At 39.0% G+C, this 20,915-nt stretch overlaps 1 protein-coding gene across 2 annotated transcripts in view; it reads right to left on the reverse strand.

Annotated features, from left to right (window-relative positions):
• Positions 1-20,915, reverse strand: part of rspo1 (R-spondin 1) — a 196,659-nt gene that overhangs the window by 110,248 nt on the left and 65,496 nt on the right. For both annotated transcript variants that reach the window (XM_072246978.1, XM_072246979.1), the window contains exon 3: positions 13,466-13,657. In XM_072246978.1, coding sequence (XP_072103079.1) covers positions 13,466-13,657 — 192 coding nt within the window. The remainder of the gene's footprint in view (positions 1-13,465; positions 13,658-20,915) is intronic.

Genomic DNA, 20,915 nt, shown 5'->3' on the forward strand with positions numbered 1-20,915 from the left:
ACCAAGACTGAAAAAATTAACAAAACCACATAATTATAACATATAGTTACAACAGTGCAACAGTACCATAACCCGATGAAGAACAGTCCACGGCACAGTAAAAAGTTCAAAGTTTCTCAAACGTCCCACATCTCACGCAGACGGGAGGAGGAAGAAAAACTCTCCCTGCCATGCCCGACCACAGTCCGACTCTGAGTCATCCGGAAACTTCGAGCCTCCGATCAACTCTCCAACACTGAGTACCGAGCACCATCTCTATCCAAACGATTCGACCTCAATCTCGGTCCCCAACAGCAGGCAAAGCCGGGGATTTTGAGGCCTTCCCTCCAGAAGGTTCTCAGTCGCACAGTAACAACAGCAGCGAACCTGCGTTTCAGAAATTTCTCCAGATGTTCCTCTGTGCTTTCAAGTCCATCTCCATCCAATCAGAATTGTCCACGGCCCCTACTTAACGGATACAATATCATTTTCACCGGAGGGCTGCTATCTCTCCTCCAGTATTTGCAGACGTTCTCAAATTTAAAATGAATCTGTGATGGAAATATTTTCATAGAACTGCTCTAGGCAACAACAGAATATTATACTCCTATATCATCATAAGCCCACTGGTGGTGTAGTGGCATGCACACCAAACTGCGAGGCGAATGGTCCCGGGTTCGAATCCGGCCAGCATGGTTTCCATCTATGCTGGGTTGCACGTCGAGCCAGCAACTTGGCCTCATTAAAAAAAAGGACAAAAGCTAAAGAAACGGCAAAGTTGCTAACCGATGCGCCACACAGCAGGGAAAGCAACAACAAACAAGAACAACATCATGAGGTGATGTGATGATCATAGCTCACCAATCCCATTAAAGATATCAGATTTCAGATATCAATGGCAAGAAACTCAAATAGGATATAGCAGCTCACTTGGTCGGCATCCCATCCATGAAAAGGCTAAAAACATTATTGGAATGCTTGAATGTTCCTGTTCAATTTACACACTTCCTTGGTTTGAAATCCAGGTGTCATCAGTGCATAGTGACTCATTGCAAGCTGCTCTCTACAGGTCCATTCATTACTTCTATTATACTTCTATTTTTTTAAATCTAAATTCTAAGCTGTAACTTTAACCCTATATTCTGCATCCTTTTATTGCTTTTCCCTTGTACTAACTCAATGTATTGATGTGCATGGGTGAAGTGCTGAACAGAGGTTCTTCATGGATCTCAGAAAATGTGACAGTAATACATCGAATTGCAAAAATATATTTTCAGTTCTTCTTTGCTGCTAGTTGATAGTCCTGCAAAATACCTCCTTAATTGGGCATATTTTTAGCATTGTGACTGAAGCACCCCAAGGAAGCAATTGACTCACATACTTGTGTTTGGTGTTTGGCATTAAAGATCAGCCTAACCTTGAATCATAAGAATTAATTGTTCAATTTTTCAATTTAATGCCAGAGAATATGTACAGTATACATCCTGAAATCCTTCTTCTTCACTGACATCTACAAAACAGAAAGGAAAAATATCCAAAGGATGAATGACAGAAAAACATGAGAACCTCAAATCCCTACTCCCCACCCTCCCCCTACTTGTTCCACCAGAAAGGATCAGCTCATCCTCCACCAAGCATTAGCAAGCCCCCTGAGACCATGATCTATAGACCACCAAAATCTACTATCCTCCTAACACCCCAACAACTCAACAGGCCCTCTCACTAACGAGGGAGAGATATTGCTCCTACAACAGCCAGAAGATAGGGGTTGAATACAAAACAAATAAATCATTGTGTTAAAATTGACAAAGGGTACAAGCCATTAACAGCTAATAATGTCCACAAATCATTGGCCTTATTCTGTGAACTAGTTATGTATCAAACAAATGTTCAGCTGCATAGACATGTCAATGCCTTGTACTTTATCTCCGATCCGACAAAATGAATGGTATGAATTTAAGAGGCAGAATGCAATGTACTGACATGACTATATAGCATGGTCACTACTACTAAATGGGGACAAATATCGAGCAAAATCTCTACTTTGCATCTAATAATCACTGACCACCATAATTTGGAGCAGAAATACATCACATTCCAGAACTGTTTTAATATTTGAAAGACACGCCATATAAAACTTCAACCAGCCACTCTCACTTGATAAGAAGAAAGATTAATGGTATTGATACTCAGGAAAGCCAAGGAGATCAAAACTATAATCTCTAGCAGTGACTGCATTAAAAATAGCTGAAAGTTTGTTTTAAAATGAAGGCATCAAAGCAGAGAGAATGCTGACTGTTTGATTTCTAATTTGTGTTAAGCAACTTGAGATAAGTGAAAGCTGTTAGTGTGTAATGACAGGTTAATGTATAATGACAGCCAGACCACTGTATAGGATTAGTGTTGCTACAGACCATCTCCAGTAAGTGATTATCCCTGGAAAATATAACTTCACTCAAATTTCTGCAATTTGTTCTTCACAATAAGAAGCCAATCTCTTACTAGCTCTTCCTTCAGTTAGTCCTGACGAAGGGTCTCAGCCCGAAACGTCAACTGTACATCTTCCTAGAGATGCTGCCTGGCCTGCTGAGTTCACCAGCATCTTTGATGTGTGTTGCTTGAATTTCCAGCGTCTGCAGAATTTCTCGTGTTTACTCTTATTTCATTCTATTTACATCTGATCACCAACACGGTTAGCAAGGACATGATGGGGCTAAAGGCCTCTCCCTCTGCTATAATCTTCAATATTCTATGAAAACTGCTATTTCATTCCAGCATTCAGTCTGTGCATTTACTGTGGTCCCTTCTTATTTGCCAGGGTCTTTGTGCTTTTGCTTTACATTTCTTGGAAGGAAGACATCAATTGGGTTTGAAATGTATAAACCATAAACATCTAGCATGATAGAATTCTATCAACTAGAATATACAAGCAAGGATGTGATTGGTCCAAACTTGCTTAGAGTATTGTGAGCGGCTTGGGGCTCTTTATCTGAAGAAAGATGTGCTGGCACTGAAGAGGACTTTCAGGAGAATGATTTCAGGAATAAAAGAGCTAACCTATGAGGAGAGCCTGTTAGCTCTGGGCCTGTACTTGTTAGAATTTAAAAGGATGAGGGGGGATCTCACTGAAACCTACCGAATATCGAAAGGCCTAGATAGAGTGGACATACAGAGGATGTTTCCTATAGTTGTGGAGCCTTGGACCAGAGGGCACAGCTTCAGAACAGAAGCAACAGAAATTCTGCAGATGCTGGAAATTCAAGCAACACACATCAAAGTTGCTGGTGAACGCAGCAGGCCAGGCAGCATCTGTAGGAAGAGGTGCAGTCGACGTTTCAGGCCGAGACCCTTCGTCAGGACCAAGGGTCTCAGCCTGAAACGTCGACTGCACCTCTTCCTACAGATGCTGCCTGGCCTGTTGCGTTCACCAGCAACTTTGATGTGTGTTGTCAGAACAGAAGGACGTCTCTTTAGAATGGAAATGAATCTTTAGCCAGAAGGTGGTGACTGTGCGGAATTCATTGCCACAGAAAGCTGTGCAGGCCATGCCACTGGGTATATTTAAAAGACAGATTGAGAGGTTCTTGACGTGTAAGGGTGTCAAGAAGGTTGCAGGGAGAAGGTAGGAAAATGGAGTTGAGAGGGATAATAAATCAGCCATAATGGAAGAGCAGAGCAGACTCGATGGGCTGAGTGGCCTAATTCTGCTCCTATGTGTTATGGCCCAAAAACCTGCTCTTTGAATGTGATTGAACTATGCTCAGACTCCAGGTTTAGCAAAGCCATTTTTCTTAACAAGCATCTAAACAACATTATGACTTGTTGGAGAAAGCAAGGAAAGCATTCAAAACAATGATTATTATGATCAGCCCTGCAATTAGAGGTTGCCATGGCCACCATTGACAGGCTAAGGTAATCTGTTGGTGACACCTCTCACAAGCATCATGTAGCTTCTTATAATGCTTCAGAATTGACAGTGCTCAGAATTACTCTCCAAGCAGCTAGGAGAATAGATGGAATAGCTCATCGTAAAAATGACACATTATTAAAAATTCACGAACTCTGTGGCACAGCCCCAGTTCTCAAGCTTCGGATAAAGGCACTAATCTGTTCCATTTGTACTCACTCTAATACTTATTTATTTATTCATTGACATAGACTGCGGAATAGGCCCTTCTGGTCCTTCAAACCATGCTGTCTAGCAATCCCTCAATTTAATTCTAGCCTAATCATGGGACAATTTACAATGACCAATTAACCTACCAGCTGGTATGTATTTGGACTGCGGGAGGAAGCATAGGAGGTCACCGGGAGAACGTACAAACTCCTTACAGGCAGCAACGGGAATTGGACCTGGGTCACTGCTGGTACTGTAAGGCGTTGTGCTAACCACTACCCTATCATGCTACCCCAGTGGACCCATCCATAGCCCAGGAATTTGATTTCACATATTTATTTTTTTTCCGATCAGGTGATCACTGACAAGGGTGGCATTTATTACTTTCCCCTAACTGCACTTGAAACGATGGTGGTAAGTCACCTTCTTGAGCAACCTGGAGTTCTTGAGGTCACTGTATTCCCAGAGCACTGTTGGGAAGGAAGTTCTGGGATTTAGATCCAGTGACAATGAAGAAAGGCAATGCAGGAGGAGAAGATGGCGGCGTGATGCTGCGCGCGTGGCCGTTCCGAATGAATATCGATATGTGTAACTAGAGGGCTGTGCATCTATCCAGATTTGATGGGCACAGCCGTCAGAAAGTGCAGAGGAACATCTGGTGGAACTACTGAAATGCCTGCTTCGCTGCCGCTGCTACTGTGCAATTGAGAATCTCCGGAGACGAAGCCCCAAAACCGCGGCTTTGCGTATCATCTTTTGCCGGGGCCAGGGTCGAAACGCTCGGCAGAGATGATGCTTGGTGCTCAGTGTCGAATAGTTAGTCGGAGGCTCGGAGTTTTTCGGACGGACTTGAAGTCGGACTGTGGTTGGATGCTTCCGGGATGCTGCGTCAGCAAGTTGGCGGCGCTGGAGGTTTACCGTTGGCATGAGATGATGGGACTTTCGAGTGACTCAGACTTTTACTGTGCCATGGTCTGTTTTTATCAAATTACGGTATTGCTTTGCACTGTTGTAACTATATGTTATAATTATGTGGGTTTTGTTAGTTTTTAAGTCGGTTTGTCATGTGTTTTCCTGATATCATTCTGGAAAAACATTTTTATCATTTCTTAATGCATGCATTACTAAATGACCATAAAAAGGGACTGCGTGTCCTCATAATCATATTTACAGGTCAGGGTGCTGTGTGACTTGGAAGTGAACCTAGAAGTGGTGGTCTCCTGTTGACCATGGAGGCCATAGGTTTTGGAGATGTCATCAGAATTACCTGGACAAGGAACCAGAGTGCACTTTGTAGGTGGTACATACAGCCACCTTTTGGCACCGATAGTACAAAGACTGAATGTCCAACATAATATCAGGCTGCTTTGCCCTGCATGGGGATGAGTTCTTCAAAGTTCAAAGTAAATTTTTTACCGAAGTACATACATGTCACCATATAAAACCCTGAAATACATACTCAATGAATCCATAATAGAATAATAACTATAGACCATACCATCTTGTGTGTTCAACCAGTGTGAAAAAGACAACAAATTGTGTAAATACAAAAAGAAAGAAGTAATAATAATAATAAATAAGCAATAAATATCAAGAACATGAGCTGAACAGTGTTTGAAAGTGATTCCCTAGGTTGTGGGAACATGACTAGGCAAATGAAGCTGAGTGAAGATATACTGATGGTTGAGGGGTAATAACTGTTCCTGAAACCGGTGGTGTGAGTCCTGAGGCTCCTGTACCTTCTTCCTGATAGCAGCAGTGAACAGAGAGCTTGTCGTGGGTGGTGGGAGTGGGGAGGCCCTGATGATGTATGTTGAATTCCTGCAACAGTGCTCCATTTGGATGTGCTCAATGGTTGAGAGGGCTTTACCCGCAACGGCCTGGGCTGTATCCACTACTTTTTGTAGGACTTTCCATTCAAGGGCATTGGTGTTTCCATGCTGGGTTATGATGTAGTAAGTCAATACATCATCCACGCATCTATAGAAGCTAAGAGTTGTTTGAGTGGTTTTATCCAGGCAAATAGGAATGGTCCCCTTATCGGTTTTCAAAGGGCCTCATACTTGGCTTAAAGATGTGTTTCAATGTTTAAACAACAAAGACGCAACAACTACTTCTTCCAGAATTTAATTTGTCATTTTATTGGGAAATTGCAATGTTTTCATCAGACACAGTTGCTTTCACAGAAAATATCAATCAAGTGATCTAAACTGGCAGAGTTGCACGTACTGTACAAGCGAATTTGTATTTGACTACAAAATAAGCAACTTTTCTTCAACAAACACAGGGAGTGAGTAATAGTGGAATTACTCATTTCTGTCTGACACAGAGACAGAGTTTTTACTGAAAGGAGAATCAATTAGAATGGAAGTGTAGGAGCCATGGCATCTGTTTTCTACCTGCATTATATTCTTTGTTGCACGCTTAGTACGTTTATTATGACAACTGGTCATGTGGGTGGGGGCATGGTAAAAACAAAGGGTTTAGCTATGTATTTGTGCTTTGTTTCAGGCAGTTTTGAGCTGTGGACCGTCAGGTTTCATAACTTTTGTTGACTGTTTAATTACATATAAGAATAATTAAGCAATTTCAACTTTGCTTAACTATATTTTAAATCACTTAACTTCGCTTAAGCCCACATAAGTACATTTAATATTGCTAGTTTAAGTTTCATCACTTCAAGATTGTGTGTTTTGCTAGTTGCTAATAAAGGATTAAACACATTTCCTTGACTTTTTGGAGCACTATTATTGGATTGGTCAGAGGGCGTGTCATACAAAGATAACTTGCCATGTGGTTTCTAGCAGCGGCATGTTGTTCGAGCAGTCACTACAGGCAGTAAACAACAGAAAAGAAAGGAAAAACTAACATTTTTAAAACATTTTCTCTAAATTCAGGGCATCTGAGGTAATTTACTACCAATTAGAACTTAAGAAATTAAGTCAATGGTGTAATAAATGTTCACAGTTAAATTTCACACAGCCAGATCTTCGCATCAGCAGGATGATAATGACCAGATCAATTGTTGAAATAATATCTAATGACAATTATATATTGGACAGGTTAGCATGGAGAATTATGCTTTTTTTTCTCATAGAAGAGTCTTACATAGTTTTTAAGTTAACCTGTGGACAGCTTGGGATTTCTGATTAATATTAAATGTTTCTTCAGCACAAAAATGTGGGAGATAATAGTCATGGTTGGTGCCAGCAATGTCTGTCTGCAAATTTCAGATCAAAGTCTCTGTTACTAATTATCTATCGTTATTGGATAGATGCAATTGCAGCTTCTGTTACAATGGTGACTGGCGTTCAAAAGCAGAACCCTATCTGTTCTGTAATCTCAGTCTTTAGTTACCATGCGTGTTTTTTTGTGTTGTGTTTTTTTTCCAAGTTGTTCTATCTTCCTAGTATCAGAAGAAATCACAATGCTTGTGCCAAGGGTACTAAGAAGCACTTCCTTTTGTGTGCTTCAGTTTTCAAAATTCAGTACATTTTTCTTAATAAATTACATATGTTAATAAAAGAGGACCTAACCTAAAAACTCCAGCAACGCCACATACTCAGGCTCTCACGAAAATGCATTTATAATCAGTTCCCCTTTCTGTTCCAAAATAAAATGTCACCCTGCCATCTAATTGAGCCATGAAATCGAACACAGCTTTGTTTCTAAGATCTAATATCATGGGAAAATGAAGAGTTTTGTATCAGCATTTGCCACTCTGTGCCTGTTAGTCCTCAGCTGAGCTCATTCAGGCATATGCGTATGAAAATGGGAGGTCACCTGAGAATTCTAGGAGCAGTAGGTTGTTGCCTGGGGGAAAGAACGAGCAGGTCTCCAGCGAGCAGACCAAATTCAATAAGGATTTCAGTAATATTGTACCGTGTTTATGAAGCAATTACTGGCACATCATTCACATTGCACGACGGATAACTCAGCAAGTTACATCACTGCTTGAAAGGCTAGCAACAACAGGGAGTTTTGGGGACCAATATCTTGCACCTCAAAGACTCCTGAATGACAACTAGGTCCATATTAGGTTCAAATCTCAATATTGAGTCAGAGTCATAGAATCCCAAAGTGCAGAAGTAGGCCTTTCAGCCCAACTTGTCCATGCCTAACTGTTATTCGGCCTAGTCCCATCAACCTCCATACCCCCACCATCCATGTATTTACCCAAACATCGTTCAAAATGTTGCAATCAAACCCACATCCATCACTTCCACTGGCAGCTCGATACATGTTCACACCACCCTCTCGAGTGAAGGACCTCCACTCACGTTTTCCTTAAATATTTCACTTTTCACCCCTAACCTATGACCTCTAGTTTTAGCCTCACCCAATCTTGGTAGCTAAAACCTCCATGCATTTTTCCTATATATACTCCTTATAACTTTGTCTACCCCTATCAAATTTCATTCTCTTACACTCCAAGGAATAAAGTCATATCCTATTAAACCTTTCCCTATAACACATGTCCTCAAGTCCAGCTTCATCCTTGTAAATTTTCTCTGTACTCTTTTAAACTTACGGATAACTTTCCTGTAGGTAGTTGACAAAAAACAACGCACAATGCTCCAAATTTGGCCTCACCAACATCTCATGCAACTCCTACGCAATATCCAAACTCCCAGTAAGTTCCTAACAGAACTAAACATTAAATAATTTCAAAAGTGGTAACAGTTTTGGTGTTGATAAATTATATCTGCATACCTCTATAATTGATGATTTCCATCTTTATACTTTATTGATTTTAAGCAATTATCCACAGTCAAACATATGGGGTGCTCATATTCGGTGAGACTAGCAAGCAAGACCTGTATCGGACCGCAAAGCACTCCAGTGGGTGGTGAAAACTGCCCAACGGATTATCAGCACCCCATTGCCCACCATTGAGAACATCTACCATAAGCGCTGCCTGGGCAGGGCGAAACGCATTATCAAGGATGCATCTCACTCTAACCATAGACTTTTCACTCTCCTCCCATCCACTAGGTGATACAGGAACCTCCGCTCACACACCAGCAGGCACAGGAAGAGCTTCTTCCTTGAGGCTGTGACCATGCTGAACCTCACATCACAGCGCTAAGCAGTATTGCACCCATAGTGGACTGTCTCCATACTTTTATATTTGTATGCTGTAGCACTTACTTTTTATTCTAAGTTATTTTGTAAATAATACTATCCTTTTGCATTTCTGGTCAGGTGCTAACTGCATTTCATTGGCTTTATATCTGTACTCGACACAATGACAATAAAGTTGAATGTAATCTAATGAAGCAGCTAACTTATCATAGGATAAAATACCACAGTTATTTTAAAACTTTTCTTAAAATAAAAATGTATGAAATTTAATTTGTGCCCATTACAAACATATTTTATGTTTTGACTTTGAGAAAGCTTGGATTCATTATGCTGAAGAAAATTAATAATAGAGGATGCAACACGTTCCCATTGTGAGCCCCTCGTGTCAGCATTAAGCATGTCTAGGTCAGTCATAGCATGCTACAATCCAGACTGGAGCTTCCTGTCGCTGGCTGAACAATAAGCCTCAACTTCAATCTCAGAATGCTGTACAGCAACTATGTGGCAATTTCTCCACTTTGCATACAAATATAATTTGCCTTTTTTCTCCCGTGTTTTTTAATTAAACCCAGAGTAAGCTTGTGTTTATTGACAGCGCTGAAGAATTAACAGAGAACAGGTACAATCCATGACCAGGCAGATGTAGCTGGTTAATTACCGCAACAATTCTGATCTGAGAAAATACATTTTAAAAATACTGTATGTTTATATTAAAAGTTATGTTTCAGGGTTCCTTAAGGTTGTTATAGTCGGGGGGTGGTAATGTGGACAAGCTCCCACTACCTATTCAATACTCCCAATGGTGTGCGTCTCAGATAGCCTCTGACAACCAACTCCAGCTCTTGGCTTTCACGTGTGGCTTAGCTGCTAAGCCTGGCAGAACCATTTCTACTGACAGGAGAAGGGTCAAAGGGCTACTGGCGCCTTAAAACCATTTGCTTCAGAGAGAGGGGGATTTGTCAGCCGTGGCTGGCAGCTCATCTAGGAGAAGGAAAACTCTGATCTCAAACCTCCACTGCCCTGCAGGTATACCCACTCATGGGGAAGGCTTCAGGAGTAGACCCCGAAGGAAAATTCCGGAGCTGGGATCCCTAAGGCAGTGTGACGTTGAGTTCAATGCTGACCGACAACCCCTGTGATGCTTCTGTTACCAAACTGTATCGGTCTCTGCCGTTCCTTTGGGTTCATCAGATGTGCAGAGAGGAGAATCCTGATGTGTGGGTAATAGTTTGCTCTCCATACTGCCCAGGCTTGCATATCTATGCCACTAAGACACAACATCCAAGGTCAACTCTGACCAATGGAGGCCTCAGCTCAACTAAGATTCAGGGCAGCTATTTCATGGCTTCATAGATCTTAGTGTGTAATATTTTTAGAACTGTATGGCACAGGAGGAGTTTGTACTGACCGTATAAGAAACTTCCACAATTTGCTTCACCCTTTTGATACAGTGCAGGACAGACTGTGAGAGTAACTTATTAGAAGAGAAATAAGAGAAATATTTGTATACAGTGCCTATAAAAAGTATTCATCCCCCCCCTTTGAAGTTTTCATAGAAATATGGAAAACCTACAGCACAATATAGGCCCTTCAGCCCACAAAGCTGTGCTGAACATGTCCCTACCTTAGAAATTACTAGGCTTACCGATAGCCCTCTATTTTTCTAAGCTTCATGTTTTATTATTTTACAACATTGAATCACAATGGATTTCATTTGGCTTTTTTGACACAATCAATAGAAAAGACTCTTCCATATCAATGTGAAAACTAATCAGACTAAATTTATTACAATTTATACATTTAAACACAAAATAATTAGATAGATAGATAGATAGATATACTTTATTGATCTTGAGGGAAATTGGGTTTCGTTACAGCCGCACCAACCAAGAATAGAGCATAAATATAGCAATACAAAAACCACAAACAATCAAACAACAAGATGCAAACTATGCCAGATAGAAAATAAGGCCAGGACCAGTCTATTGGCTCAGGGTGTCTGACCCTCCACGGGAGGAGCTGCAAGTTCGATGGCCACAGGCAGGAACGACCTCCCGTGCCGCCTAGTGTTGTATCTCGGTGGAATATGGCCGAAGTCCAACAGTAAAAAGCTCAATATCCGGTCTATAAACACGTTCCACGATCGTAATATGACCTGGATTGCACCATCTGTTGTTAACCAGAACAGCAAGCACCCAACTCCTTGATTGCATATTTACTCACCTCCATCAAGTCAGCACCTTTGGCAGCAATCACAGCCTTGAGTCTGCGTAAATAGCTCTCTATCAGCTTTGCACATCTACAAACTGCAATTTTCCCCCATTCTTCTTTACAAAACTGCTCAAGCTCTGATCGGTTGCCTGGGGGGTTGTGAGTGAACAGCCTTTTCAAGTCCAGCCACAAATTCTCAATTGAATTGAAGTCTGGACTCTGACTTGGTCACTTAAAAACTTTGTTGTTTTAAGCCATTGCTGTGTAATTTTGGCTTTCTGCTTGGGGTCATTGTCTTGCTGGAAAATAAATCTCCCAAGTTGCAATTTACTTGCAGACTGCATCGGGTTTACTTCCAGGATTTCCCTGTATTTTGCTACATTCATTTTACTTTCTATCATCACAAGCCTTCCAGGGCCTTTTGCAGTGAAGCATCCCCACAGCTTGATGCTACACAGTAGGGATGGTGTGTTTTTATTGATGTTTGGCTTATGCCAAATGTAGCATTTAGTCTGATAGCCAAAAAGCTCAATTTTGGTTTCATCAGATCATGGCAACAGTTGCTGTACGCACAGTCTCTCCCATCTCAGCCACTGAAGCTTGTAAGTCCTCCAGAGTTGTCATAGATCTCTTGGTAGCCTTCCTTACTAGTCCCCTTCTTGCATGGTACTCAGTTTTTGAAGACAGCCTGCTGTAGGCAGATTTACAGCTGTGCCAGTCTCTTTTCATTTCTTAATAATTGACTTAATATCCAAGGGATATTCAGTGACTTGGAGATTTTCTTGTATCCATCTCCTGACATGTGCTTTTCAATAACCTTTTCAAGGCTTTGCTTGGAGTACTTTTTTTTTGTCTTCATGATGTAGTTTTTGCCAGGATACTGACTCACCAGCAGTTGGACCTTCCAGATACAGGTGTATTTTTACTACAATTAATCGAAACACCTTGACTGCACACAAGTGATCTCCATATAACTAATGATGTGACTTCTAAAACTAATTGGCTGCCCCAGTGATGATTTGGTGTGTCATATTAAAGGAGGTGAATACTTATGCAATCAATTATTTTCGGTTTCATATTTGTAATTAATTTAGATCACTTTGTGGAGTTCTGTTTTCACTTTGACATGAAAGAGCCTTTTTTTTGTCAGTCCAAAAAAAAAGCCAAATTAAATCTGTTGTGTTCCAATGTTGTAAAACAACAAAACATGAAAACTTCCAAGGGGGTGGGGTGGGTGAATACTTTTTATAGGCACTGTTTCTGTGCACTTGTAGTGCTGCTGCGACACTGTAATTACTTTTGGGATCAATAAAGTATCCATCTATCTAACTACTATGCTCCTGTTTTCTCTTTCCTAGAGTATTTTCCCGTTGCAAATAATATATAAAGTTTTTCACATTTGCTATTGAGTCTCATACCATCACCCTCCCAGATTATAGCTTCTACTTCATAAAAGAATGTTTTGTTATCTCCTTCTGCCCCCTCTTCAATATGTCTCTGGTGTTTTTGTTAATAATATCCCTGTAGAAGCCTTTGGATTGCCTTTCATTTTGTTCACTTAGCTACTTTAAATACGTGATAAATATCCAAGGAACTTACAGGTTGTCAACAGACAGCGAAGTTAATTGCATGCATATGGTATAAACAACACGAGGCACTGGTCATGGAGCTCTGCAAATGGATCGGCAAGTGTATCTGCTGAGCAGCTGAGGCTCGAAGGCATAAAAAAGATTCCAAGCATGATCAATCTCAGACCAGAAAGTTTTTTTTGGAAATTAAAATTAAAATTGAATCTGTACTATTGGCATCAGAAGGAACAATTTGGTCAATGTTCTTTCAACCCCTGTAGCATTTGTATGTGTCTGTACATCAGGTAAGAGATCTGACACATTACCATCGATAACTAAATAGTCCATTGCCAGTCATTTCCAAATCCCAATAACAACAGCAATGTTATGGGAAAAATTGGACCCAGCTAAGCATGAATCAAATAAATAAATGGCAAGTAATCAACATACTATAAACATCTTAAGATGAACAAAACAATGTATTTAATATGGAAATTCCACTTACTGGTACATTTGTTCATTTCTGGCGTCCGAACGCCAAAGTGTCCAGGTGGGCATGATGGCAAGCAAATGCCAATCTGCCTAATGTCATTCCTTTCCAGAAGGATGAACAGTTTAGGCAAACACTTTAAACATCCATTGTACTCCGAACATACCTCACACCCTTTTGGACAAACTGGAGTAACCTCCGTGCTTACTGCAAAACAAAAATGCACAAGAAAAGCTTTGAATGATCAGATTAAAGAAACTTGCAATACTGCTCCCAGTACATTTAGCATTCAGAACATTGCAATTCATTTTGTTTCTCTAAGATTTTTTAATCAAATATTGGATACCACAGTTTCGCAGTAAGTTTTGGCATTGCACTCTTCACTGCCAGAGGCACTGGAAAACCTTACTAAGTTTCTATCACACACTTTGGCTTAGTCACAACTAGACTGTTTGCTTCACTCACAAATGTGCCAGTGTGGCTTTTCAGTAAATACTCGAAATATCCCATTTGGTTCTTTGAGTGAGATGATTAGGTTTTGTGGTGCAAATTTATCAAAAACTCTGCCACAGACACATATACTACTTTAGACTAAATAAAGTTCAGCATTAACTGCCAGTAAGTAATCAATGGATTTCAGCAGCACCATCTTAAACCAGAAGTGGACGAGTGAATGGAAGTGGAAGTGGAAAGTTACTGCAGGAACAGAAGCAAATTTTATAAAACCAATGTATCAATGCTCTTAATTCATCAATAATACTTCTCCCATCCCTGACATTAATATTAGCACAGCTACTGCCATCAGTGTTTTATCATTAGTTAAAATTTGTTTCCATTAGATAACAGATTTGAATGAACATATCAATAATTAGTGGGTAGTTCCTTTAAGTGGAGATGTTGGGACACTTCATACTTTCCTTCATTATGTATTTTGCATAGTAATCAAGACGTTGCTGATTACAAAAAGCTAGTTTGGAATTGCCAAATCTCACCAACTGAAAGGAACATGAAGATCAGATGACAAAAACAAACCAAGAGCCCAAAAACAAAATAACAATTAAAGTAATTTAAAACAACACAACTTACAATATCTTGATCAGTAATTAAATAATGGAATTTTAATTCCTCCTTCTTTGAGCAAAAATTGAATATGTGGTCCATTTTTCAATAACATTCTTTTCCCTTGTATAATTTGCATAAAATTTCATTGGAAAATGCACATTTTTGAAAGGGAGAATTTACCAGTAATGATTAAAGGAAAGAAAGAATTTATTGCCTTTGCATGCCACCTCATCCAATGTCAACAGGCCACACAAATCTCCTTACGATCATGTGATTACTTTTGACATCATTATGTGGGTGAACTGAAACCAACAACCATGGTCACACTAATGTCGGCAGTCGGAGTCGATGATTGAGAGAAGGGTCGCCTAGGGCACCAGAAGTCCCTTCCCTTCTTCTGGTAGTAATTTAAAATCCTACATGTATTGTTGCTAAAGCATTTGGTTACTTGGTTAAACCTGTTCTGAAGGAAGGGGAATTATAATTCAAAATTTTAACAGCTTTGCATTGCCTAGGGTATGCATTCAGGGATATGCCAATGACTATTGACATAGCCTCTCATTCACTTTTTTGGACTGTTGCACTCAATGTTTCACTGCAGCCTCAACTTCAGACTGTTTGATTTAGATTTGGTTTTAATTCTCCCTTCACCCAATTCCTATACAGCTGTTGTTATTCCTTTTTCCATGCCTTGTGATGCACCGGGCAACTTTTTTTTGCCATTTCCTCATTTCTTTAGCATTTAGCAGAGGCCTTTTGCTAGCTCAATGCTCAACCCAGCACAGAGATGGAAAGCGTGAAGAGGCCGGCTGGATTCGAACCCAGGAACATTCACCTCAAAGTCCAATGCTGATGCCGCTACACCACCGGCCATGTGCTGTGTGCGGAACACACAATTTCCCATTGCAGCCTTCATGCTACTTTTCATTATAATTTTCTCCACTTCCTTCTTTCAAGCCTGTTTTTAGTTGCTTGTTTAAAACCCTCATGATTAAACCATATTCCATGTCAAAACCCAATTTTAGCCCATGTTGTTTCCTCCAAAGTTTATGTTTCTCGTGTCTATATTTAAATCTCTTCATTCCTCCACCGCAATTCCAAAAGAATCTTTGAGTTACAAGTTCTCTAACTTTCATATTACAAGTTCTGTAATATTTATCATAAGCACATTCCTTCTTTTTCCTTTTATTTCTTTTATGCAACATCACATTAAAATAGAATCAGATTGCTTACAGTCAAATGATTCCTAATATTCCTTCACCAACAGTGTATTGGTTATCACCATTGTTTCTCTATTGCTGGGCTGTTTTTCTAAGACCAAGCTTAGGATGAACCATAGTTTAGCTTGCTGAGGATTGGTAAATCAAAAGAACTATCTTCAAGCAAATACATATATATTCCTCTCTCTAGTCGCTGATTCCTCTTGAAATTAAATGTTTGGTATCCCATTTGACCAAGTACTGAGCTTCTTTCCTGATAACCACTTTATATCAAAAACTTCTTTCTAATTAAACACTGGGATCTCAATGGGAACATCCATGTGATATCTCAAGGAGTTTATCTAACTGCATATACTGCTGTTATTATGTGCAGAGTAAGCTGATGGCATTATGCCCACCAGTGGAAAATATTCTTCACTTTGAATTTAGATATGAAGAAAAGGTAGTTTCCATTTCACTTCCAGCAACTTTCCTGTTTCCAACTACTTGCTGCCAAATCATACATCTACACTTTCGTCATTTTTAGACTCGACTACTAAAATACATCAGCAACTACTTATCCTAATCCAGAATAAACTTCCACATGTGCAAACTTCTGCTGTGCTGCCTGTAACCCAGGCAGTACCAAGTCTCACTCATCCATAAATTTCTTCACTTTAATGTTTCCCAGCTTGCTGTAACCTCAAATTTTAAAGTCTTATGCTTGTTTTCAATTTCATTCATGTTTTGTGACTCCCTAACTCAGAAACAATACTACAGTTTACAATCCTCTAAATTCTTCCAATATTAGTTTCTTATGTAAACCCCTCCCTCCAACACACAGGCATACACTCACCCATCCTTTCAATTATTTCCTGAAACACCCCCACTTTCAGATCGTCCTTTGGAACTCCTTCAATACTTAATATTTTGACTATGTATTCAATTGTCACCATTAATAATTTTCTTTGGTTCACTCTGAAGTGACTTGTAATTCTTTAACATGCTTAACTAAATGCTAGTTAATTGTGATTTTGTTTTTGAAGAAAAATATTTTACTCAAATTGCCTGCCATGTTTACAATGCCGCAGGGTTTAAGAGATGTACTGAACTCATGAATGATTCTATATAAATACAAGTTAACAATTTTAAAATATCTTTTTCATTTGAAATGCAATCCATTTAAACCAAATTATTTCAATGCATGTCAAATATTCGCTCTTTAATTTCCAATTTTTTAAATATATTATTTGGTTTAACTCATCAGTACATTGATGTTTATGGAACAGCTTTGAAAAATTTGATTACACAGTATCCACAGAAGTATGAATTTGTAAATGAAAAACATTCTTACTGAATAGAAGAAAAGCTCAAATTAATTAGTGGTTCTTCAAAACATAGAATTCAAGAGGATAGAATCTTTTTTCATCTTTGAAAATAATCATATCTTTCTTGTAATTAAATAATCAAAACTGCACACAATCCTCCATCTGAATTCATACTAATTTTTTAGGTCTAAAAATATTTTTTTCCTTTATTCTTTAAATCCATGTCAGGAACTGGAATTGCTGCCAATGTTGTTCCTAAGACACTAAAAAATCTTGAAACGCCAGAAATCTTGAGCAACAGTAACAAATGTGTCTTCTGTACTTAATCCCCCAATTATCTTTTGCAAATATATTTTCTATTACAGTTATGCTTTGTGACTATGTTTTTATTTTGGATTAAACATGACCGCAAAACCTTTTGGCTATTACACTAAAATACTGCATTTTGTAGATGGTGCATGCTGTAGACAGAGTGTGCTGGTCATGGTGGGAAAGACTATTTATGATGGTGGATGGAGTGTCAGTTAAGTGGTTAGCAGAAGACCTAACTCCATTTGCAAGGTTTTCATTTATAACGATGTCCCAACTTGAAAACTTTGCAACTTTCTATTTAATTCCTATTCTTGGTTAGGTCTCTAATTTCCCTTTCAGTTTACATTACTTAGTCTGTTCAAAGTTTCTTTAAAACTCAAATAGGGTAAATCATTGCCCACTGGAAATGTCAGCAGGGTGTCCAAGGATTATATCATATTCCTACCCTGAATTCATTTGACAAATTGTAAGATTAGTTTACAGATTTAAGTCAATTTCTGGCTGGATGCAAACTTTTAAAAGATAGGAAAGAGAATGCCGAGACCTGTGAGTTGTGTTTGTTAAATGCAATGGTTTCTATTTAAGGGATGCATCTTTCAATTTGTATTCTAATACAGAAAAAACATTGAAATGATTCTACATCAGTTACATGCCCTTGAAGTGATTTGTCTCCTGAGATACTTTTCAAATACTCAAATGTTATTTTCCTTATGAGAGTGAAGTTTTGTGTCACTGAAAATGCTGCTAATAAGACAGTACTTTGACAAAAGGATTAGAAAAAGGCTGACATCGATCTTTTGAAGGGCTATGTTCACTTCAGCATCTAACGATAGATTGAGTATTGTCCCCCTTCAAAAACCTATGTATAGAAGAAAACAAAAATGATGTGTTAGGATCTGAATCAGGTTTATTCTCACTGATATAGCTCATAAAAGTTTTGTTTTGCGGCGGCAGTACAAGGCAGGATATGAAAATTACTGTAAGTTACATAAATAAATAGTGCAAAGGAGGAATAATGAGATAGTGTTTATGGGTTCATGAAACATTCAGAAATCTGATAGAGGAAGGGAAGGAACTATTCCTACAATATTTAACATGGGTCTTCAGGATCCTATACTTCTTCCTTGATATTTAATATATTATTATATATAATATAATGATTTGCAGTAAATTTTATGGATATCAACATGAGTAAGGTATTTCCAACTTCTAATGCCCATTTAAAAACAAAGTATGTGTTGCTGGTAAAATGCTTCCTTTGTACATTCTTAATGATAAGCCTAAACATCACTTGCAAATGTGTATTGCTGTACAACTGAGACATTTTGTTCCAACTTATCTTTCTTAAAAAAAAAGAACAATGATAAATTTTAACATTTTTATGTCTATCAATTAATTATTTCAAGCAAATATTAAATACTGATCTTTCACCTTTGGACACAGTTCAGATCCAAGCCATAATATTGGAAGAGTTACATTGGTGCAATCGAGGTTCCAGCTGGACACTGAATTTCTGATCATCTAATCCCGAAAGAATTCTGCTGCTAACACAGTGCAGACAGCTACAATAATGACTCTCTGAGAGTAAGCTTTGATAATATAATTTTGCATGTTTTATTATTAAATTGCCAGTCCAAATAATCTAAGAAACCAAAGAATGATGGGCTTGGGAATGGCAAAATGTCACTATGACAAATTTCACTCTGAGGCTACGTGTGATATTGAGCCAAGATAGAAGCAGCTGCAACTGTCTATTGTACCTGCTCTCATTGCTGGCATCTTAAAATATAGTGTCCCAACACCATCTGATTTGAGCATAACATGTTGAACAGTTTTCTAATGATGCAGATGTTTCTTTGGTATTGTTCAGAAGATAAATTAAAAAATATCAAGAAAAAATAGTGGAAAATACTTTTACACTTTACATGATTCAAGAGATAACCAGAGGCTATTATTACTGCAAGTGGGATACATGAGTGAAATAGAGAAGATGAAAAGTCTTTACTCAAAGGGAGGCATCTTCCAACTTCTGTCAATCTGCCAGCATAAAACAATCCCAGGATAACTTCAGCATGGACTGGACTGATGTGGTATTCCACAACATCTCGATCGCAATTTGCTTCTCCCTACGCTTTAAGAAGCAATTCATGTTGATGCATATGATTACCTCATTTCTAAGTGGAAATTGAAGTGGTAGCTGCATTATGGAACAGTTTAGTGATGATTTTTTTAACAGTCCCATCTGCTCTTAATCATGAAGTCATCTCCATTAAACAAGCAGATCTTTTATAATGTTGATACCAGTGCCAGTGGTGCAAGCCGAAGTTTTTCTATTAGTGACCTTTATCATTTTTGTTCTTTCCTCATAGCATTATTCCCACAACCGCACTGCATGCTTGGTGCGAGCATAATCTTATAAAAGCTATCCCCTTGAGGTACAGAGGATGCATTAGTAATGCTGATTTTATCCAGCACTGATGCATGTGGCACTAAGTCCACAAACCAATTCTACTTCATCAGAAACTTGGTAGTCAGCACAGGGACACTTCCGAAACAGAATGGGTTTTAGATTTCTTTAAAATGATTTCTGGTTGCTCACTGTGCTTGCCTGTCTTTTCCAAGCATTTCTAAATGCTTGCCAGTTGTTAGTGAAATCTGCAAGTATGCCTAAACCATGCAGGCAAATATACATATAACCTCTCAAGCCATCCACAGCATCAATAATGGGGTGCATGATACTTAGTCGTCATTTGTACTATACTCTTATGGAAAGCACTAAACACATTGCCTTGTGCCTTGACTCTAGGAACTAAATATGACCACATCAAGAGATACGAACCTCCTGATTTTCACAGTTATGTTTTTCTGTCTGTAGTTGTGGTTTCACCATCAATAGTTTCTTCGCCCTGCCATCAGACTTCCGAATGAGCAGTGAACCAACGCATGAATGCTACCTCACTATTTTTGCTCTCTTTTTGAACCACTTATATATATTTCCTATTGTAATTTATAGATTTTTATACATTACAGCAAAACCACAAATTTCACAACATATGTTAGTGATATTAAACATGACCCTAATTCTGATTCATGCAATTCCAGGCTCACCTGCAAATCAAACGCAGCTCTTGCATTTGCAGTGGAGGTTTATTGACTGGAAATTGTCTGGTACTGGGACAGTTTGGGGGTTGAGCAGATGGTGGAGTGGGGGTGCTGGTGGGTGGCTGAAATACAGGTCATGGGTAACAGGTCAACAAGAGATCAGTACCTATGGTGGAGGTCATGTGGTGCTTGGAGACAGATTGACTACATATGCTGAGGTGTGCAGATGGTAGAAAGGTGGAAAGGGAACAAAAAAAGACCTGCCTGAAGGGTCCCAAACACTGGATTCAAGCAAGGATTTTCCCAGTGCTTTTCTATTTAAACACTCAGGGGCCACTTCACTAGCTACCTCCTGTACCTAATAAAGTGGCCAGTGAGATTATGTTCATGATCTTCTGCTGCTGTAGGCAATCTACTTTAACATTTGACGTGTCGTGCATTCAGAGATGTTCTTTTGTATAC

Source organism: Mobula birostris, chromosome 30, assembly GCF_030028105.1.
Source record: "Mobula birostris isolate sMobBir1 chromosome 30, sMobBir1.hap1, whole genome shotgun sequence".
NCBI classification, from domain to species: domain Eukaryota; kingdom Metazoa; phylum Chordata; class Chondrichthyes; order Myliobatiformes; family Myliobatidae; genus Mobula; species Mobula birostris.